Source organism: Strix uralensis, chromosome 11, assembly GCF_047716275.1.
Source record: "Strix uralensis isolate ZFMK-TIS-50842 chromosome 11, bStrUra1, whole genome shotgun sequence".
Classification (NCBI taxonomy): Eukaryota; Metazoa; Chordata; class Aves; order Strigiformes; family Strigidae; genus Strix; species Strix uralensis.
This window is the reverse complement of record NC_133982.1, coordinates 18394049-18416280: the sequence shown is the minus strand read 5'-3', so window position 1 is coordinate 18416280 and position 22232 is coordinate 18394049. Positions and strand designations below refer to the sequence as shown.

Genomic DNA, 22232 nt, shown 5'->3' with positions numbered 1-22232 from the left:
ACATAGAATTAAAATAAAATTATGCCATGTGACTAGCAGTTTGGGGGCAGAAGAAGGAGGTAAGGAGGTGAGGCAGCATCCTAAGGCTTGGGCAAAAACCTTGCAGCAGATGTGCTCCAAGGAGAAAAGCACCTGCTCTGGAGGACTCACTGCTTTGCTGTGCATGGCATCACATCCAGCAGTGCCACGCACCCGCCGGAGGTGCTTTAGCAGTGTGCTCGGCCTCTTCCTCTATGCACGACATTCTGATGCTTAACATCCCTTTTTACACATAAATTGGAGCCTGCACCTCCTGATGCCACCTCTCCTGTCCACATGGATTCAAGGCCTGGAGAAAAGGGAGCAGGAATATTTGTGTGTAGGTAAGGGGAGAGCTACCTAGTGTTCCCCACCACTGAGGGGGAACCGGTGCACATTAGATTGGTTCTGAGGATAACTGGAACTAGTTGCCTTGAATCCTTTTTGACTCCTGTTAGGCTGCATGGTTAAAGCCAGAACTGGTACTTAACAGTCCTGGCATGTAGAGGATGGGAAGAATATAACTGAGACTCAGCAATTCAGAATTTCCTCATTTCCTTAAATGTTTGTAAAGACCGTGCTGATTCTCGTGGTCGTCCCGTCTTGTCAAATGTTCTGGACTTCAACTTTTTTACTAAGTGCCATCCCTTGATATCCTGGGATGATAACATGCTGCTTTCAAACTAGCTCTCCAATGAAACTGCACAATAATGCATGAACAAGCCAGACTCCAACCCTGGGGAATTCTCCCTCATCACCAGCTGCACCCACAGCAACATCTTCATAGCAACCCTGTGATGTTGGGCTGGTCCACACAGCCTGGAGCCTGCAAGCTACCCTGCAATGGCAATGTGGAAGATGAGATATTCTCAGTAAGGATACCGATTTCAGCATCAGTCTGCCAGGGGAGATGTTATAAACAGCAGGGAATAAAAACATGATTTTAAAAATTATGAGAAAAGACTTGACAGTGTCCTTCTTCAGAGGCAGTTTGAAAAATCCACACAATAACTGCACAGCCAGGCAAATCCATCTTCTGAATAAAGGCAGTGTAGTCAGCTATTTCAAAATAAAAGACAGATAGCAAGGACTGGCTGGCTCAGGAATTTAATAATAATGAGATATGAAGCCATTCACTCCTGGGTCACCAGTACAAATCCTGCCCAAGCTGGGAATAATTGGAAGCTATTACCCTCTGAGGCATGTTTGCTGCTGCCTGGGAAACGAGTTGGGGAACCCGCTGGGCCAGTAACTACATGAACAAAATGCCGAGGTGGTGCCACCAGCACCTACCACCAACCCTCCCAGTGCAACCAGACTGGTGGCAGTGGTTCCTCTCCCCTCCCTTCCTCATCAGCCCCTCTGCGATGTTGTGACCCATTTGTTCTGGCTTTGCCCCCACATGAGCCCACCCTGTGTGTATCTGTGCCCCTTCTTTCAGGCGCTGAAAGACCCCACCTTGGCAGCCCGCAAGGATTTCCAGAGGGAAGCAGAGCTACTCACCAACCTGCAGCATGAGCACATCGTCAAGTTTTATGGCGTGTGTGGTGATGGTGACCCGCTCATCATGGTCTTCGAGTACATGAAGCATGGTGACCTGAACAAGTTCCTGAGGTATGTGCGAAGGAGGGCTCGGGAGATGCTGTACAGACACTCCACAGCCTCAGTGTGGTTTATTAGAGATCTGTAGTGCACCAGTGACACCATTACCGTGGGGATGCTGGTGGGCTGAGTAATGAGAGCTGGTTATTCCGAGGACAGCTTGTAGGAGATGATAGTCCTCACCAGATTTGGTGCTTTATTAGCTTTACCCCAACATTTCCTCTTAGGCAATCCCAGGGATGGTCTCTGTGAGCTATGGAAACCAGACTTTTGTTCTCCCACCCCAGCAAGTTTGAAGCTGCATGAAGCGTGGCTACAAGACCTCTCTGCCCTGTGGGAGTAGAAGGACGTGGAGCCATGGCTGTAAGCATCTCTGAGTCTCATACACCCAGCAAACCCATAGCCTGCTGAAGCAGGAAGGCTGCTAGCCATCACTCTGCGTGTCAGCCAGCTCCTGGTGCAATAACACAAGAACCAAAATACTCCTTTGAGAAACTTGCTGGAGTCCTTGGTCTGATTGGTCATTTACTGATCTCTAGTTCTCACTTCTCTTTCAGCAAAGACATGAGAAATGTTGGAGGGGCCTCAGGTGGTGCCTGTAGAGTCCATCCCTGGTCCTTGTTCCCTAAGCCTTGCCAAACAGAGATCCCGACTGAGATACAAAATATCTTAACCGGTGGCACCACACTACTCAAGAAGCTAGGCAAGTCCTGATGAAGTGTGGTAATTGCCTTCCCTGACTCTAGAGAGATGCAAATTGCTGAAGCCCCTCCCCGCCCCATCCCCATCATCATTCAACCATTTCATCACTGTGAGGCAGATAATTTGTGTGCCCTGAATCCACCAGTGGTGAGGGCAGGGAGCAACTGGGGGAGGATGTTTGTGGTGCTGTTCTCCCATGATACAGAAATTATGCTCTGAAACCTACATGCAGGTGGAGTGGTACTTACCTCTTGAAATAATTAGTAGTTTTATTTCCTAGTATTTAGAAAATTGGAGCCTTGATATTTTCCTGTTGACTGCTAAGTGTGAACATGGCTGCAGCAGGGACAAGAAGCTTGAGCACAGCATGTTTAGATCTGGGGTTGGGATACACTCAGTGATTATTTTTCCACCATCACAGTCAATTTCTGATCAGGAAACAGAGGTCATTCCCTGAGGTTTTCATTTCTAAACAATCACCTACACCAGAAGAGCTATGGGGAAGGACCCCAGAGGATTCTTCTTTCCTCTGCCAAGCAGTGCCAAGCTGTCTGCAGTTCCCTTGGGGCATTTGCAGGGCAGTGTCTGAGCTGGGAACATCCCTGCAATTGGTTTCCCTCCTCATTTTGGCATAGTTGGGTAGATTGAATATGATTTTATAGCTCAGTCTCTGTCTCAGGCTCTGGATAGATGACATCCTTGGCAAGGTAGGATGAGTGAAGGCTGATGCTACAGTAGGTTTTCAGAGCTCCTTAGACCCATGTTCAAGGGGCAGCAAGCTTGGTTACTCTAGGACCCTCTGTCTTGCAGGGGCTCAGCAACCTCCCATCAGCAGTGGATTGAATTCTGCCTACTGGCATGAAACTATGCATTGGGCTGAAATGGTGTTTTAGCACAGACTGGAGATGCAGTTTTAAGGACAGTGCCTCAGACTCATGACTGGAGGAAGGTAATCTAAAATAGAGTGTGAGAGACTGCATTCTTGAAGTGCTTCAAAAGGAAGAGCAGAAAATTGATCCATCTTTTTTTCCCAGCGGAACCAGCAACCTTGTTCTCCTTAGAGGAGGTAGATGTTGCAGCTGAGGCATAACTTCCTTCACTGCTCTAACTGACTTCCCAAACAGTATAGTCCAAAACAGGCTTTCTTGCTGTCTCAGAGGGATGTCTCATGCCCACTGCTATTGCCTTGTGGAATTGCTTCACTCAACAGTGTGCTCCTAGGGCTGATATCCTGCTGGAGCCACGGACTCCATCACCCCCATGTCCCAACGCTGCCTTGGGACATCTTCCTGGCTGAAGAAACTTTCTAGTTGTGTGGCCTGTGGGATTGCAGCCTCTCATCTTTCAGCTGCATTTAGCTGCCAGCTTCTCCTTCTCATGTAGCTATGGAGCAAGCAGCTATAAGCTCTCTTCTCTGCATGTTGGTGTGTGATAGGCACTGAAAGCCCATTGTGTCCCAAAGGAAGCTGGCTTTTGGGACAAGGGAGCTTATATCCAGCAAATGGGAACTTAAAATGCCTAAGGGGGAATATGGAAAGAGAGTCTTGGGTTTTGTTTGTCAGATCAGCTATCTGCTGGTGGAAAACTGGGCGACGGGGGCTCCAAGGGGGTCAGAGACGTCTGGTGGTGCAGGAGCATGGGGCATCCCTCAACAGGCAGCAGTTTTCACTGTGGCATGATTCACCCAGCCCACAGCAGGAGATGGTTGCTCCCAGGCACTGGAGGCCAGGGATGCTGGGAGTCTGTAAGAGACACTAAGATGGACTTTTCCCAGCTTAACTGCAGAAATTGGAAAAGCAGTAAAGTGGAAGAGGCTCACTTTAGACCCAGTTTCCTAGAGAAAAGCACAATAAATAAATTCCCCTCAGTGTTGTTAGACCTTTCTGTGCTTCCCAGAGAAGAGAGAGAATTTTACTGGTCTGTAAAATTAGCTAGTGTGGCAAGGGGAAGCATTAGGATCAACACCTACCAGCTGGGTTAGAGGCGGCATGTATTGGGATGGCTCTACACACCTCCCAGGGCCCCTGCGTGTATGACCATTGCTGGTGGTGCAACAATTTACCCTGCTGCCCGCACTGGGGGAGACTGTAATCGTGGTGTCCTGGCTAATAGAAAAGGGATAGTGAAAAGATCCTGCTGTGGAGAAGTACAGGCATTGCTCTCCAGGGAGCATGGCATCCCTAGGGCTGGTGTGAAGAGGGGCTGGAGAGTGCCTGCAGGTTGTGTGTGCTAAAAGACTGGGTGCTCCCCAGCTCAGGGCAGCTTGGGGGTCTGCAGCAACCGCCTTCCCTCACTGCTTACCAAATACCTCCATCGCTTCCTCCCTTTTCTTGCCACTGGTTTTCCAGCTTTTGCTTTCTCTCTGTGACGGCAGCAAATTTGAAGTAGGGATATTTGCACTTTGCCATTACAGACCCTCTTTGCAGTCTATATTAAGTTGTTGCCATTTGCTGTTAACTCAGATAGGCAGTAGATTTTGTTAGAAAAGTTGCAAAGTTCCGAGGTTTTTGCGTTAGCCCTTCCAGTGAAGCAGCCCCACAGTTGGACTGTCTTGGGACAAAGAAGAATTTCAGCAGATGAAGTCAGTGGAGTGATTTTCTTCCCCATGTTGACAAAAGCCTCCATCATTCCATGATGGAAAAAACTCCCAAGAGTTCTTTAGCGGGAGATCCACCCAATTTTACGGCCTCTCTCTAAAGCTGACTTAAACCCCTTTCCCCAAGAAAGATGGGCAGACCCTTCTCGTATTCTCTGTAGGCTTCTTGACACAACTAAATGTACTAATGTCCTTCCTGTTAATCTCATATATGTGTTGATACTTCTTTCTTCTAGACTATAACCATGTGGGATGGAGAAAGGGAGGAAGGGAAGTGTATGTACTATATAGGACATACCGAGATGTGCCCTATATAGTAGGATGCTCAAAGAGCCAGTGAAATAAAGGTGTTGGCTGACCATTTTTTAAACATCATCTGTTCCCTTCCAAGATAGACATTTCTTTGGGGGTCATTATTGTATTTGGAAAAAAGTGGCAGTAATGAGATAATAATAAAACCTTCACTTCTCACCTAGGAATGTTTACCTCTGATGACAACAGGTATCAGCTGCAGCTAAATATGGTGTAACTGCAAGGCATGACTGGTACAAACTGTCCAGCACAGTTTTAGAAGCTATTGTTTGTCCTGCTTTGCTGTTTTTAACTAACCTTCTCAGTCTTGGCTCAGCTTCACATGCTGTCAACATCTGTTGTCACCACCAGGTAATTTCCTGGGGTAAACCGTCTGTGGGCTGTTTAAATAAGACATCAAGCAGTCATTTCTGCAGACACTCTTCTGCAACTCCCCCTTGCCCTTAGCAGTTCTTCCAGTGCTCCCACCATGCCCACGAGCCTCTGAGATGCCTCCGGCAGCCCCAGCTCTGCCACCCACAATGCTGCTCCCAGCCAGCTCATCCCACATTCACTGCAACATCACCCACTCCTGAGTCCCAAAAAACACTCCTGGCTCCTCAGCACTCATTTCTAGAGCTCCTCTCTGCTTCCAGCTGTTCTTTCTACCAGGAGGGAACCTTCAGTAGGGCAGCAGGAGGTAGCTGAAGAGGGGAATATTTGAAAAACTATCGTTTGAATCCCAAATGCCTGGATACTAATCCCTTTGGTGCACCCTCAAGCCCAACAGAGAAATTAGGGAACAAAGACAAAGGAGGGAAACAGTTTGGATCTTGTTGTGGGTTGTTCAGTCCCATGTCAAGAAGGAGGGAAAGCTCTGTATGTGCAATTTCAATTTGCTACCTCTCTGTGGGGTTACTGCTGATGACAGGGGTGAAATGCCAAGAATCATTTCAAGAACAGTATGAAAGCCTCGAAGAAAAAGCTGTACTGTATCTTAGTCACAAGGAGGAAGGTCACAGCAAAATCTCTTGCTTTTCCCTAAATATGAGGGCTTTTGTTATACCACCTTCACACAGGCTACTACAAGGTGAGCTCTACCAGGGGAAGAGACATCACAGAGGGAACACGGCAAAGACAGGCTTGGTACACAGTAAGGAAGGGTACTAAAAAGGGGACAGGACAGGAATAAGACTGACCTTAAGTCCTGCATTTACAATGCACTTGGTTCAGCAAAATATTTCCTTTTGTTGCCCAGGATGTTCTCTGCATCTGCTGACATCCAGGTCTAACCTTTGCACCTGTGTTTGTGTCTTCACAGTTCAGAGTATCTGTGTTACCTCTGGGATAGCTTAGGGTATAAAAAGTATTTTCCAGGGATGAAGATGCTGGTGTTCCTCTGAAACCTTTTCTGTGATCTCTGGCTGTATTGATATCGATCAGAGGGTAGTTGTTAGGTGATATGGTGTTTGGGATTAATAAAGAGACTAGGTAGCAAGAATATGATGGCTGTGGAAGAAAGGGGGTGATATCTCTACCTCTGGGAAGGTTTCCAAGGTGTAAGAATTAACTGGAGCAAACCTGTAAATATCTGGAGGCTCATTAGTTTTGCATAGATCTTGCCAGAGAAGAATGTCCATGTTGCATCAAGCCAACGGTCCCTCTATCCTGGCAGTCTGCCTCCATCTGTGGCCATAAGAGGTTGCTTGCAGTAGAGTAAGGATAGGATAAGGATGTGTGACACCCACTCACCCACCAAATATTCCCCCAGCCTCCTGTTCTCTTAAGCTTTACTTTTTTTCTTTCCACTGGAGCTGTGTGTACATCCTCACAGTTCAGAGTTGGGGGCTAGTTCCCACCCCAGCAGGAACAGCGACCGTGTGGGATTCCTATCTCCTGGTCACTTTTGAGACCCAACTCTATGCTTTTTGCTTCTTCCTCCCTATAGGGCACATGGCCCAGATGCTATGATCCTCGTGGATGGGCAGCCTCGACAAGCCAAAGGGGAGCTAGGGCTATCCCAGATGCTTCACATCGCTAGCCAGATCGCCTCTGGAATGGTGTACCTTGCCTCCCAGCACTTTGTCCATAGAGACCTGGCCACCAGGAACTGCTTGGTCGGAGCCAACCTGCTGGTGAAGATTGGCGACTTTGGGATGTCAAGAGATGTCTACAGCACTGATTACTACAGGGTAAGGCAGCTCCAGCGGCAGTCTGATGCTCAGAGCAAAGGGAGACTAGGAAATGTTACAGTAAATCAGTTTTTGGAGCTCTTGGGCTCACTCACTTGGTTATTCCCTCATTGAAACACGCGCACAGATGTTAATCCCTGAATCACTGTCCTTACTCCTTTTGAGTCCTGGGCATGCTTGTAGTTCAGACATCCATGCCAATGCCTACACACAGAACTCTGTGATAGCCCAGCACACAGTCACATGCTTTGGGATGGCTCTGAAGTCATCTCATTCTTCCTTCCTATTTTTTCTCCCTCTTTTTTGAAGACATTGATAAATTAAAGGTAATCCAAAGAGATGACAAAGACTACAGGCTGTGACCTCTGGTTGTTAGATTAAAGAAAATACAGGGACCTAGAGAAAAGGCAACTGAAAGACTGACTGATAAGTGCATAAAATATGGAAGAGGAAATAATAGGCAATTTACGTTCGACCTCAAAACACTTTTTTCGAGCAGGGTCATAATTTAGAGAATAGAATAATTTGCCAGAGGTAGGCTGCTGAGGGCCTGTCATTAAAGAAGTTCAGAAAGAAACTAGATAAAAATGCCTGGGTTTAGTGCAGAGGCTAATCCTGCACTCATCCCTGGGGACAGACTCAATGAGTCAGGAATGCCTTTCCAGCCTTTTCTTCTGTGATTTGTGTTCACACTGTCCCCTTGTCTTGCTCACTCCCTTTGTACCTGTCTGCACTGCCCTATCTGCCCGGGATGGCAGCCTCCCTGGGGGGGACAGCGTGTTTCTCACCCTGCCTCAGCTACAGGAGAAGCTGTGATGTGCAAAGTGTTTGAAGCACACTGGAATAGGCATTTGTCGCTGGGCCATTCACCAGCAGGGAAGGGCTGTTCAGGCTAAGGAGCAGTGGTTTACAGCCTGATGCTTGAACTAAGGTTGGTTTATTTCTGGTTACAACATGGATATTTGGCTTTGAGGATGATTTCTATCAGCTACTTGACCAACCACAGGGTTGACCTATGGTCTTGATCTGATTCAGAAGGTTTTCTTTATGTGATAGGCAGTTGTCAAGTGGAGTTACCGTGTTGGGGAGGAGGAAAAATGTGATCAGATTTCCACTGAGACATATCACCTCTCCCAGCCCAGGACATTGGCTTATCACTACATTTAATTACCAGTGAGGGAACCAGTCTTCACTGTGCAGCACAAAAGCCCATATTGGGAAATATCTCAGTGCAGTTACTGGGCAGTGATGAGGGAAGAGAGGTGGCTACAGTCCCATCACTGCTGAAACTGCAGGAAGGAGCAAGTAAGAAAGAGAAGAGGCCGGAGGAGGATGAGAAGCAGCCCATGTGATTACCCACGTTCTTGCCTGCCTCCTTTCCTTCAGCTGTGTTAGACCTACCCCAACATCACTTGAGACAATCCCAGCTGAGCTTGTGTTTCTGCAGCACCAAGAGCTCTCTATGCAATGGGAGAATTTACTGCTATTGCCATGTGAAGGCTGGAAGGACCCCCAGAAAGTGGGAATTGAGATGATCTCCACAGGCCAGTTCATTGTTGTGGGATTTTTTGTCTTCTCTGTGGTGGTGTCCTGTAGACCTCATCCTGTCTGTGCAAAATGCTTTGCTGAGGATTGCTCCATGCTATCTCGTGCACTGTCATAAGGCTTTTTAGTGAACTTTTCTCTGCTAACACAGATTGCCATGCGTGACCAAAGTAGTAACAAGTTATCACCTGTTTACAGAGTAAGAGCTGATCTTCAGACCAGTAGTAATCTTTTGTTCTTAGCTGATTTTCCTTTCTCTATTTTCACTGACTTTTGGTACTTTTAAACTCTTGATCAGTAAATCCATGCTCTGGATGCATGGAGACCTTTTCTCTGTTACCGCGCAAAAAAGAGTCCTAGCAAAATAAGGTTCTGATTGCCTGTATTTACATTGGTGGCTTGAGGGGCAAAGGGTTTACGTGACTTGCCCAAGGCCAAAGAAAGATTCGGGGGCAGAGCTAGGAAGCCCACCCAGGCCATATATTCCTCCCAGCAAAGCCCAGGGGCCAAGTGTCCTTCACCCCTCCTCCAGGTACAGCCCAACCACACTCCTCCCAGCATATGAGAAGAACCCAGACAGGTTCATTTCTCAGTCTCCTTTCTCTAATCACTACCTTGTGGGACATGTTTACCAGGAGAGCACATGGAGCTGATCTCATTATTCACCCTTCTGGTGCACTCAGTTACGTGACAGTCTGTGTCCTTCCCTATCCACCACTATCTCGTACCGATCCTCTCCTCTCCTTCTGCCTTTGCACAGCACTGCTGCATTCATTCTTTGCAAGAACTGATATGGGTCTTGCTGTCTCTGGACTGGGAAATCTATCTGGTTTCTACGTGGCAACCTGCACTTCTAAGATCCCTATGTATAAGAGTAGTCAACCCTTTGAACAGAAACCTGCTTGTAACACTAATGAAGCCACATGGGGATCATGTGAATTGACTGTATTACACTTGACTTTAACTCTGGTACAAGAAAGTATTCACTTTCTCCTGCAAATGTAGGTGAGAAAACAATATAGCTTCACAACAGTTGTGCATTTGTGCTCTCTCTTCCTTGTGATTTTAATGTCTAACATCCCTTGAATGAAAACTGGCTCTTCAAGGCTCCCGAGACATTCCTTTTCAGTGCACAGACCTATCATAAAATTCACCACGGTACCCCAAGTGAGGGTTTTTGAATGGATACAGAGAGACAGCAAATGAGCTCCAGTGTGAGAACCAAACTGCTCCTAGGTGTCACCTATGGAAGGTGGAGATGTGGCTGAAGAGTTGAACTTTGAAATTCTTTGGTGACTCCCTGGTCACATCTAAAACCTGCCTGGTGAAATTCCCAAGTCTGATTCTGTGTTTGTGCACAGCAGCTCTCCCCGGTCGACGGCCTGCGATTCCCACCAGTAGGACCTGGAACAAAGTCCTCTTCAGGTGGTTTCTAGAACATATTGCTTGGTGTGTCCAAGCTGCAGCCCAGGGAGAATACTGTCATTTGTAATTTTCTGGAAACACAGTGAAGGATTCCACCTCAAAGCTGACACGAAGTGACAGGTCTGGAGCTCTTTGCAAGCAGAGTCACTTCGGTCTGCTGGGTCCCCGTGTTTCTTTCTGCCCAGGCCCCACGAGCCCGGATAACTGGGCATGTGAATATGTGCGCATGTTTCAGGCTGAGGATTAGCTCCTAGCCATTTCCTTTCTTTCCCATTTTTAATCTTTTAAAACAAAGAAAGAACACCATCTGGCTCCTGCATTTGTGGGATGCAAAAGTGCTTTAACAAAGGTGAACTGCTTAACTTCCTGTTATACATTTGGATACAGAAAACAAACATTTGCGTAACAAAAGCAGCAGAGGCTTGTTTCCCCTCTCCTCAAGGCTCTCCATGTTCTGCCTGAAGACAGATGCGTCCTTTTCCTTGTGCATCACAGAAGGATCCCCGTCAGCTGTTGCCTTTAAACCTTCTTTCAACAAGCCAGGATGGATAGAAGATGGTTGTGGAGGTGTAGGTGGTGGGGAGAGGTGAAACAGCATCTGATTAGAAAGCGGAGGAAAGTGGAAGGACTGGGGAGACGGGGAGAAGTAGCCCAGCTTCTGTGTGAAGAATAAAGGCGGGGATGCTGAAGAAGCATTTCTGTGATGTGTTGTGTAATGTGCTGTGCAATCTTTCATGTGGGTCTCTGTGGGAAGGCAGGATGGAATATATCCATATTGGAGAGAAAAGATTTGGGCGGATTTCGTTTTCCTTGTTGTTTTCTTAAAAAAAAAGTGTGAGTAGGTGATTTTTTTAGGTATGACTCAGGATTGTGACAGCAGGTGGTGGGACGCTGCAGGTCAGGGACATTCTGCCTCAGCCAAGCTGAGTGTGGCATGGAGACTGCAGCAAGTCAGGCACACGGTGCCTTCCCAGTGCTGTCTGGGGAGCTGGAGGCTGTCATGGTGGCTGGGGGGGGCGTTGTCCAGAGCTGGGGGGATCACTGGGGCTGGGCTTAAGGTCCCCTAGCTGCCCTCTCACCTAGCAGACTAGGGTTTGGTTGCTCCCAGAGCCCTTCTGTGGCTCTGAATTCACCTGTGCTCCAGTGAAATCCCGATAATTTTCCTTTCATCTCCCAAAATGTGTAATTCCATTCCAAAACAAAATCATGTGGTAGCTGCCCAGGGAAAGGGGGAAATTTCATCATCTTTAGAAGAGAACAGTGTCTTAAACCATAGTCAACGGTCCTTAATAACTTCCAAAGTAATGTCCTGACATGGGTGGACATCGGCAGTGAAGTCACGTGTCGAGTAGAGAAAAGATTTATGTAGGCATTAAACCTCATTAAGACATCCCTTTGTTCAGATCTCCTATGTCCTACCTTTCTGGCATCCTGTCCCAAATACTGGGCTGGACTTTGAAACTTCTTAGGGATTTAGCTCCATCCTTCCCTAGAGGTCTGTCCTGAGTGTTCTCCTGGTCACAATTCATCACACAGAGGACACCTGCTTGTCAAAAAAAAAGACACATGCAGGATTTGCAAAGGGCTCTGAAAATATGTTTCTATTTCTAGCAACACAGAGCTAAACATAATAACAAAAAATGCTCCCTGTTTCTGTGTCCTCACCACTCTGGAGCATTGTTTGGATTTGGGAGAGACAAGGTTTGCAGGAAGAAGTAATATCTTTTAATAGAACATATGATATTGTTGGAAGGGGAAAAAGAATGAATTTTAGTCACACAAGCCCTCTCTGAGCTATTTTTTTTTTTCTCAGTAGTATCAGTTGGTTTAATAAAAGATTAATATCTCTTCCTGTGAACCTTGACTCTCACATCCTTAGACCATCAGAACCAAAACAACATTTCTGCTATGACTTTGGCCTTAGGTCAGTGTTCTTTAAAACATCTAGGATCCCTCTGGCAGATGCCTCCTCCTCTGAATCATGAAGGTTTACTGTGTAAACATATTCTTTCTTCTCTTTCTTTAAAATGGTTAGCAAAAGCCTACATTGATAATTTTCACTACCCATTGTCAGGTTGCTTTCTGATGACCATCTCCCATCTAGACCATCTCTTACTTCAGTTCTTCTCCTCCAGATTTCAAAATACTTTTCTTTCTCCTGGGTACATTCAGTTATTTTTCCAGTGAAGTTTCCCTGCAGGTAATAGATCACTGAGGTTTAGCAGCTGCCTGGGTCATGCTCCTTCGGAGGCTCATTCAACATGGTAGATAAGACTAATAGACAAGCCCTACATTGAAAGTAGATTTAGTCTGACCCACACTCTCCTACATAGAGGGTCCTAAACAATCACACCATCATTGAAGGGTGCTCTGTTCCCACCAGCTCTGAACCCTCTGCAGAGGTTTAGCTGTACTTTCCCACCAACATTTTTGTGAATCCTTGGCAGGGCCCCTTAATGCCCATGTGTATCCTTCAGCTGTACAATGGCTTTTGTGTCCCCTGATGCTCTCTTTGTTGCTTTGCTGTCCATCTCATGCAGCGTGTTTACAGCATGGGAGATCAATCCTAGCAGAGGGAAACTGCTGCCCAGCCCTGTTAGAACCAGGAAGGAGCCCTGTGATGAGTGTGTTAGGGCTCCGCAGCATCACCTATAAAGGGGAACGTCAACAGGCAGAGGGGAAGAAAACTCCCTCAGAATTTCTATCTGGGATATGGTACCTACTCACTTTGGAGGAAAAAAAAGCTGCCACTGTCAGGTTTTACAGTAGACCTGGTGTACGCTGGCAGGAGTAGTCAGCTCCGGACACCAACAGTGTGCTCAGGCTCCGCTCCAGTGCCGATGGGTGGGGGAAGCAAGCTCAATCCCTGGCCGTGCTGACTGTTGTGTGGGATGTTGTGTAGATGGTACAACGTGTGTGCCATGTTCAGCTTCCAGCATCAGTACCATTTCCAGCACTTAAGTGCTGTGCAGATGCCAAGCATCTGAGCATAGCCTTTTGTCTCTTCTACCCCTTCTCTGAGGTGAAAAATATAATGTGCTACTCTACATCTTTTCTGCTTGTGTGTTGGGAAGGTTTCATATCTGTAAATATATATTCCACTAAGGAAAGGACTTAAAAGTGTAAAGTGCTTTACTTTTCTCCTGTACTAAGTGGGATCCCGGAGAACATCTTGCTTTGTCATACCTGCATATGTAAGGGCAAAAAAGTCTCATAGTGACCTGGAGATGTGACCTGGAGACCCCTGGTACTGATACAGATGGACCAGCCAGGCAGAGCCATAGTCTTGGTATGTGCAGGAGTCCGTGTCTGCTGTTGAAAGTATAACGTGCCCTTCTCAGCAACTGTTTACCCCATATGTGCCATCACCCCAACCCCTGATTTGTTATTTCTTTCCTTGTTTTCACTGCCATCGTTCCCCCTAGATGACACTTGTATGCCCCATGAGGAGTGGACAGCCTCATGCCATGGTGCCTCGCAACTGCCCTGACTGGTGGTTTGGGGGCAAAAGAGCCAATTTTGCCCTAACTTGCGGTAGGGCTGGTAACAGGGGAGGTGAGGGAACCGCTCAATGTGGGTGTGTGGGTTAAGTGTATCTGTGCCTGTCCTGGTGTGTTCTGCGTGCAGGAAAAGTCAGTGTGATATTGAACGTGCTGGTCTTTGATATCTCTGTGGCTCCTATAAAAACCTCTGCAAATTGAATTCGCGGCACAGTTCCTTATCTCCTGAAAGGAAGATGTAACAGCATCATCTTGTGTTTTAGCCAGACATTTTTTCTCAACGCTTCCCCATTTCTACACTGAGGGAAAAACAAGTGTTGAGTCGTTTGTGGTTTTTTTTTTTCCCCCTTCCTCCTGTTTGAAACATTAAGAGCCCTTCACACAAAGCAGCTCAAGTGCAGAAGAATTAATTGGGGAAATTAGGTTGTGTTGTATTTCTGGCATTTTCTCAGAAATGGTAATTGCCCTAATTCTCCACCCTGCCAAGACCTCCACCCGCACCCTGTTTCCCCCCTCCCCTTTTCCTCGCTGTCTACCTGTCTTTCTCTTGCTTGAGTTGCTGTTTTCATGCTGTTGCCATTTATTTCATTTCAGTAATGAGAGGGATGTGGCAGGTGAAGAGCTCTCACAATCTGGTGACATCTTCTTTGAAGCACAGGCACAAAAGAGCAGTTCAGTTTTGGGAAATAAAAACTCCCTGCTATGGTACTTGACCTCCACACTCACCTCGTCTCCTTCTCGGAATATGTTGCTGCTGCATTGCAAGTCATTTGGCTCAGATTTTTTGTTTAATATAGTCTCAATATTCACCCAAACACGAAGCTCCATGCTTAACCTGTCTATGTTCCCCTCAAACCACCCAAACCCTCACACACTTACTGAGAGATAATCAAATTTATGATCTTTCAATCAAAGCTCAGCCCCATTCCCAGGCATTTGAATTGAGGCTTTTGCTTTCTCCCAACCACTGGACTGAGCTCCAGAGAGCTGGGAGTTCAAAGCCTTTTAGTTTAGCTTCCTAATGGTTTTTAGCTCCTGACCTTCCAGTTGCAGAAGACATAGCTGTAGCCAAACAGGGAGGAATTGTTTGTTGTTCAGTATTTCCTGACCTAAAACACCTGGTGATGTACATGGCAGGTTCGGATTCAACAGAGATGCTACAGTGGGTAGTAAAGTGGTGGGACTCCTTGTCTCAGGAGATGCGAACAGCTGAGATGGGTTGAAAAAGTGATTGAACAGAACTGTAAAAGCAAAGTAATCTATAAGGGGCTATTAGACACAAAATACCTCCCCTCTTTCAGGAAATCTCTGTGCCAGTGATTGTTGAGGACTGGAAGATATTGTGGGACGTATTCTGTGGGCTCTTCTGTTTCCATACTCTCCCCTATGCATCTCTGACTGAGGTCAGGGTCCCAGCTGACTGGACTTTGGCTGCTCTTAAAAGCTGTCCAGGCTGATCTCTGCTTTCCTGTGAGCTGGGGACTGGGAGTAACCAGTCGAATGTTGGACCCAGATGAGGGGTAGTGACACCATCCCCAGGAAGTCAGAGATTCAGTTCAGTTCAGAAATATGGGATTCTTTCTCAACATAGCCAAACTACCCAAGCCTGTTCACCTCTGCTGTGAAAACTTGAAACAGCAGGTTTCCTGCAGGGATTTCAGGAGCCCTTTCCTTCAAAGAAATTCCCTTCCCATAAAACTTAACTAGGGAGGGCAGGACTTTTTTCCATTTTCAGTGTTCTCTGGGTGCAGTCAACAGAACCACAGAGGCATGATAAGATACTTGTGATCCCCACTCATCCTTGAGTACTTTTTCCCTGCCTTGACTGTGAAACTGTTTTTTTCCCCTGTTCTAATTTGTATTGTCCAAATGTGGTTCCTGTCTACCTGCTAGAGGCTGCCTACATGCAATGTGCTCCCTTCCTCCTGCTGTCCCCACTCTGAACATCCATCCCATTAACCTGAAAGCTGTGAGATGCATGGAAAAGAGCAGAGTGCCTAGTTTTGAGCCAGATAGACTCTCTCATGGCAAAAATCCATCCAAAACACATTCTTCTGTGGTGTCACCAGAAACAAGGAAGGATTTTGTACAAGGCAAGCCAGAGAAGCTGATGGTTCCTGGGTTTTGCCAAGGTGGCCTGATTTAAACTGTAGCTAGAGCAGAAGAAGGTGGAGAACCATATGCCCATGAGCTTCATTATTCTAGCCCCAGGTGGACCAGAAACAAACAGTGTGTGTGCTCCTGAGCATATGGAAATAAACTGTTCATTCTTTGGAAGGAGCCCTGCCACTTACAATCAAGGGAGACTTGGATGTGTAAAACCCTCCCCTCTCACCTTATCTAGGTTGTTGGACTCATTTCCCCACTGCATCCCAGTTGGCCAGTGGCCTCTTCCTGCTTCCCACCTGCAGGACCATGATCTCAGCTCTCCTTTACCATGGGGACAGCCATGAGATCACACATCGGTCAGGAAAGCATCCCCAAACCTCAGTATGATCAGCAAAAGAACTGGAGGCAGAGAAGTTATAATCCAGTTTAGTGGGAGCATGGATAAATTATGCCTTGCTTCAAGGCAAACTGGAGACCTCCCTAGAAAAATTAAAATGCAAATATCTTCATCATCTTCCTTAATTAAGATGTTTGCTGGGGAGGAAACCATTGCCTTTCTCTTTTCCTCCTGATTCCTTCATGGTCAGAGTTTCCACTGGCTTTCCCCTCCTGATCCCCGCCCTGTTTCATAGTCCTGCCTCTCTCACAGCCACAGTGAGCTCCTTCTCCACGCCAGCTGGATGGAGAAAGCCCCTATTTGCAAGCAGCTGTCTTTAATAAGCAGGCTGTTTAGGGCTAGGCTGTCAAAGAGAGCATGTTCAATGTACAATCAAGGGGCAATGATGCACAAAATTGCACACACACAAAAAATAGGAATCTTTTCTCCGTGTGTGTTGAGCTTTGAACGCTTAAGTGATTCCACCTCTCTCTTCCCCATCCAATTATGTGAGCAACACATGATAAGATTGCTAAAGGAATTAGTGAGGGAAATCTTTATACTGCCTAATCAATATTGTTCTGCTCAGTACAAGACATCTCCCCTGCTCTGGCCTCAGTCATGTTCTTATTTGCCCTCTGAAAACACAAGTTCACCTTCTCACTATTTGGGCTGTGGTGACCAAGAGGAAAAACAGCAGCCTGTCTGTTGAAAATGTTTGTAGTTACAGAGTTTCTTCCTTGCATTTAAAAAAAAAAAAAAAAAAAAAAAAAAAAAAGATGTAATACAGCCCTGCCAAAACCATGTTTCAGGGTTTTAAAGAGGCTTGCTGTGCAGGCCAAAAAGACCTTTCGTCTCTTTCAGTTGTATGGCCTTACAGAAATGGCCAGCAACGTTATAAGCAAAGACATTGGATGATAATTTTTCTGAGCATCACTGAGGCAAGACGCCAGATTTTATGGGCCACTAGACTGATCCAATATAGCAAATCCTGTGTTCCACTGTGGATTCTGAGACCAAATTATCAATTAATGTGAAGCATTAAAAAATCCAAATCCCTTTTAGTTCCCTGCAGTCATTAGTGACAAGATACAATATCTATTGCTCAATGCTTTGCCAGCATCCCCTGGCAGCAAGGCAGAAACTCCACTCCCATTTTTTTGACTACATACAAGGAAAACATATGAGATCAGTGGTTTTTACAGTCAGATTCATCTGCCTCTTCATATTTACTTAGATAGAGGAATAAATCAGGTTTGGGTTACTCTCTGTGTTAGTTATTTGTTATTGGAATAAATGCATGGTAATAGATCTGACAGAGGAAGATGTTTCTCTTTCAGCTCTGTGTTTGAGGTAGAATTTGCTTTGTTCTGCACTATATTATATTGATGTTTTTTTTTTTTTTCTACTGCTGGATGACTTCATTTGCTCTGCTTCTTTCCAATGTCCATACCTCTGCCACAGCTGGCTTTATGATGCAGCTTTATGCTATAGATCCCTCTTTTCTTTTTCCCTAACTGTAACATTGTAATGGAGAGGCAATTTAAACGACCATCATGAAACAATTTTCCAAGCCTTTCCACCACCCATTTCCTACCTCAACTTTTTGGGAAGGGAGGTGAGTCAGTCATTCAGGGGGCAATTCCCCAAGCAGAATGATCTGTGGGCTACATTTAGCAGCTCAGTTTTCACCCCTGGTGCAGGGTGGGAAGGCGTCCAGGGTGATGACTATTTGAACACACCCTGAGACCATATTTTTGGTATTGCCTGGGCAGCTGTCAGCCTGAGCTCCTAAATAGCACAGCTAGAAGTCTCCCCCCAAACCGCTGTGCTCACCAACTGCCCTTTTGTCTTGGGATTTTGTCTCCTTTTTGTCCCAGTGGGAACATGAACACCTTACTAGAAAGTCAGCAGACCTTATGCTTGTCATTCACTCTTAATTTACACACTGAGATCCCTACCCCTTCTCCTCCCTCCCATTCCCCAAACCTTTCCTGCTTTGATACACAGGAAAACGTAGTGCTGTGTTTTCTGCTCCACCATTTCACTTCCCTTGTTCCCCCCTAAGGTTCAGCTTTGAAAGTGCTGGCAGGTTTGTGGGTGATCAGAAGCTATGGGAAGATGTTTTTAATTCCTCCCCCAACCTGCGACAGGGGACAAAGACTTCTGGGGAAACGTAGGGTGATGTACCAGCTGCTTCACTGGGACATTTGGCCAATGATGTCCTTAACTCTGGCTAACGTGAGCTTGCTTGAGTAAAGACATCAGGCCTGGGTCTTGTTCTGCTGGCAGAGGCAGATGGGTCCCTGCACCATGCCCAGGAGGGCTGGCGATGGGCAAGGAGCAGGATGCTTGAGTACCAGAAACAGAGGAACCACTCAAGCCTCCTAAAACTTCTCTTGTCTGGAGAGGGAGTCTGGGTGCCCCAATGGATGTGGTTTCACAGTCCAAGGAGAAGTTTCAGGAGGCCAAGCCCCTCTTGACTCTTGCCCAACTGGCCCTCCCTCTGCACTGGTGCAGGTGATGGTGTGGGGTGCAATTGGTGGTGACCAGGACCCGAGGGTCTCACCTGCCCAGTACTCTTGCAGCAAGGGTTATGCAGTGTTGGGATGTTGCAGCCAGTGAAAGACGTACGGTTTGGTTAAAGACATACCCTTTCCCTTCTTGTCCCCTTGCTTCATCCCCCCCCCCATCCCTCCCTCCCTCTCTCACCCTTCCCTTCTCTTTTGTTTGTCTCCTTCCCTTGTTTTCACCCATTCACTGTCAGGAAGGGCCGCGTCCGAAGGGCCAGTTCAGCGCAGCGTGGCAGCGACAGAGACTGGCACCACCGGCAGCTGCAACAGTGAGTGGATCTCGACCCCTGGGGCAGCTGAAACGGGGGACTGGTGCTGCTTGAGCATGAAATGACACGTGGGGTTGAGCGGCTTTGGGACTAGGCCGGGTCTAGTGCGTTTGGCAGCAAAGGGGCTCTCGTGTGTGATGGGAACTGCACATGTTTCTACTATAGCAACTCTCCGGGGCTTGTCTGTATGGTGAGATAATATGGAATGAATGCAAAGGTCCTCAGTGCAATCTTCCTCCATGGGTGTTTAGGCTGTGTCTGCTCTAGTGGACAGTGTGGGCTGTCCTCTGGCTCTGATGGCAGCGAGCGCAGCATGGTTTGTCTCCGTGCAGCTAAACCACTCCGTGCCTCCAAGCAGGGTGGCGTTTGCACTGCTCAGTGGGGACTGTCCCTGACTTGTGTTGTCCTCTCAACAGTTGTTTAGACACTGTCAAATTGATGTGGACTAAAATCAGACCATTTGAACAGTTGGATTGTCACGTGCCAGCTCTGACGCCTTTTGTTTGCTAGTGTAGACACAGCCATGGTGTCTGACCGGTTGGGTGCTTGCAGCTGCAATTGAGTGGATGTCATCATCACTGCCCACTGCTGCTCCCATCCCTTGCCTGGAGGAGCAGCAGTGAGGGATTGGTGTGAGTTTGATGCTCTGACAGTGCAAAGGAGTTTGGGTTTGCCAGGGTGGTGTCTGATGGGAGCTGTGTGAGCCAGCGATGGCTGGTAACACCTCTGTTCACCCTGCCTTCCCTCCCACAGAGGCCAGCCACCATCCTATTGTTCCCACTGCATGCTGGAACCTCTGTGTAGGGATGCTCAGCCCAGTGGGTCCCCAGCTGTCACAGCATCCCAGAAACCACCACCAGCAAGCTGCAAGGCTGCTGGAGGTGAGCTGCAGAAGTCTGTGAGAGGGGCAAACACTGAACTTGATTGGCCTGTGCAGTTTTGCTGCTGGCACACAAGGAAGTGCTCTGGTGATCCAGAAAGTTGGGGGCATTTGCTTGAGTCTGTTTTGGAAGGGGATCGAGCTAATCCACCGAAAGACACTGTCTGCAGAGCAGTTATGACCCCTCAGAAGTTAAGGCAGGAAAGTGATGGCTTCCACACTTTATTTCTCGATCGCTTCCCTGTGCCAGCAAGCCCAGAGAGATGGGCATAAATATTTGCAAAGTATCTGTGACTGGGACAAATTACTGGGGTCCAATTACTCAAACCTCCCTGTGACAGTGCTAGGGGAGGTGTATGCTCCTGACCAGGTGATGAAGGACTTAGCTGTCCCACTGCCCAGCCTCTTCCCAGCATCACCACCACTCCTCCTGCCCCAGTAGTGACTGGGATTAAGCGAATGCCTACGCGGTGTTAAGCAGCTGAGCGGACCTTGCAAAGCCCTCCCGGGATCTGTGACGGAGCAGGGCTCTGGCAGTTCCTGACTGTTGCCAGAATCACACAGGAGCGTGAGTTTAGATATCGCTGATTTTACAGGGGATATGTCAGCGGATAAGAAGACGTGCCACTGAAAGGTGATTTTGTTACATTTATGCCTTTCTGAGCCACAATTGAATTGTGGGGTGTGGATGGGAATTTAGTTCTAAACACTGATGTAATTTTGTATCCTCAGCCCTGAAGGCGTTTTTTAAAAAATTATTTTCCCCTGTGCCCTGACACTATTTTTTTCCCTTTCAATATGTCCTTGTGACAGAACAAATACTGGGGTTGACCTTTGCAATGTGACATAATAATATGTGACTTCTTTATAGCTCTTTTCATCCAAAATGCTTGGCACACTATGAATTTGATCCTGCAACCACTTACCACTGGGCTTAGCACTCACTGCTCCAAGCAATCCCTGGGAAGCCAGAGGAGCACTCACACACAGAAGTGCTATACCTGGTATTATTTGCAGGATCAGGCCCTGAAAAAATGTAGCATGTGTCTGTGAATAGCCACATTTTGGAAAGAAAAAGCCTTGACCTCTCATTTATGATTTTTATTCACTATTAGAGTGCCATGACCAGAAATAACATGACAGTGTCCCCTTGGTTAAAATGTCATGGCAGGCAATGCTTGGGTCATATTTATAGCTATCATCTATAACCCTGTTGCTTCTTTTTATTATTTTTTTCCCAGCCCTGGAAGCATGTTAATTAATAAACTCCCTTAGCTTATCCTGCACCATTTGATCCTGCAGAAATTGCAGCATTTTATCTTATTAGCAAGTAGGAATTAAAGAATTAAAACTACTCAGGGGGAAAAAGGAACATAGCTGCTTTCCCTGTGCATCCCTTCTGATACAAACTTGTATTGTGCCTTCAGAAACCCCAAGCTCAGTCCCTTCGGGTTGACAGAGGACGGGAATCCCAGACCAGTAAAATCTCAGACCAGGGTTGAAAACTACTTTCTGGTCTGCTATTCCTGTTATGAAAGGGAAAGTCCAGTTAGGTGTGTGGAGAAGAGTTAAGCAGTGAGATCCCAAGCTTAGACTGGGCTGCAGGTCCCTTCCATGCTACCAATGTCCTCTGTCACCATAGGAAATTCTGTTAGTCCTTCTATGCCTCAGTTTCTTATTGCTGAAAGGTGATCCCTGCTCATCTTCCCTGAGGAGATTCACATGAAAAAAGATTGCAAGGGACACGGTGATTATGGTGTTGGGAGACAGGTAAGTACCTTAGAAATACATAGGGAACCTGTAAGCTGAGACATTTGTGGTACTGGTTCAAGGAGAATGAATTTTGCAAGTCCTCCATAGTTTGAAAATGCAGAGGGAAGCAGGTAGGATCCTTGTGTCCACCTCTGCTTGGTATGTTCAGGATGGGCAGAACCAGGCAAGAAGGCAAGAGACCTGCTCCACCTTCTTGGTGTTGGGAAGTGGTTAAATCTAGGGATGGAGACCCACTAGCCATCCTCAGGTATCTACATGCTTTGCTGTTGCTTGCCATCAGTAGAGCACTGCATCCCCCCCCCTGTCCTTAAAAAATAAATTCATTAGGAGTAGAAAGGGCTGGAAGGGATTCCCTGGATCATCAAATCTAATCCCCTGTTG

General features: G+C 46.9%; 1 protein-coding gene across 2 annotated transcripts in view; it reads left to right on the top strand.

Annotated features, from left to right (window-relative positions):
* Window positions 1-22232, top strand: part of NTRK3 (neurotrophic receptor tyrosine kinase 3) — a 216315-nt gene that overhangs the window by 176235 nt on the left and 17848 nt on the right. The window contains exons 14-16 of one of the 2 annotated variants that reach the window (XM_074880483.1): window positions 1460-1632; window positions 7158-7401; window positions 19124-19198. In XM_074880483.1, the coding sequence (XP_074736584.1) occupies window positions 1460-1632; window positions 7158-7401; window positions 19124-19198 (492 nt within the window). The remainder of the gene's footprint in view (window positions 1-1459; window positions 1633-7157; window positions 7402-19123; window positions 19199-22232) is intronic. The other variant, XM_074880480.1, reaches the window with a different exon arrangement.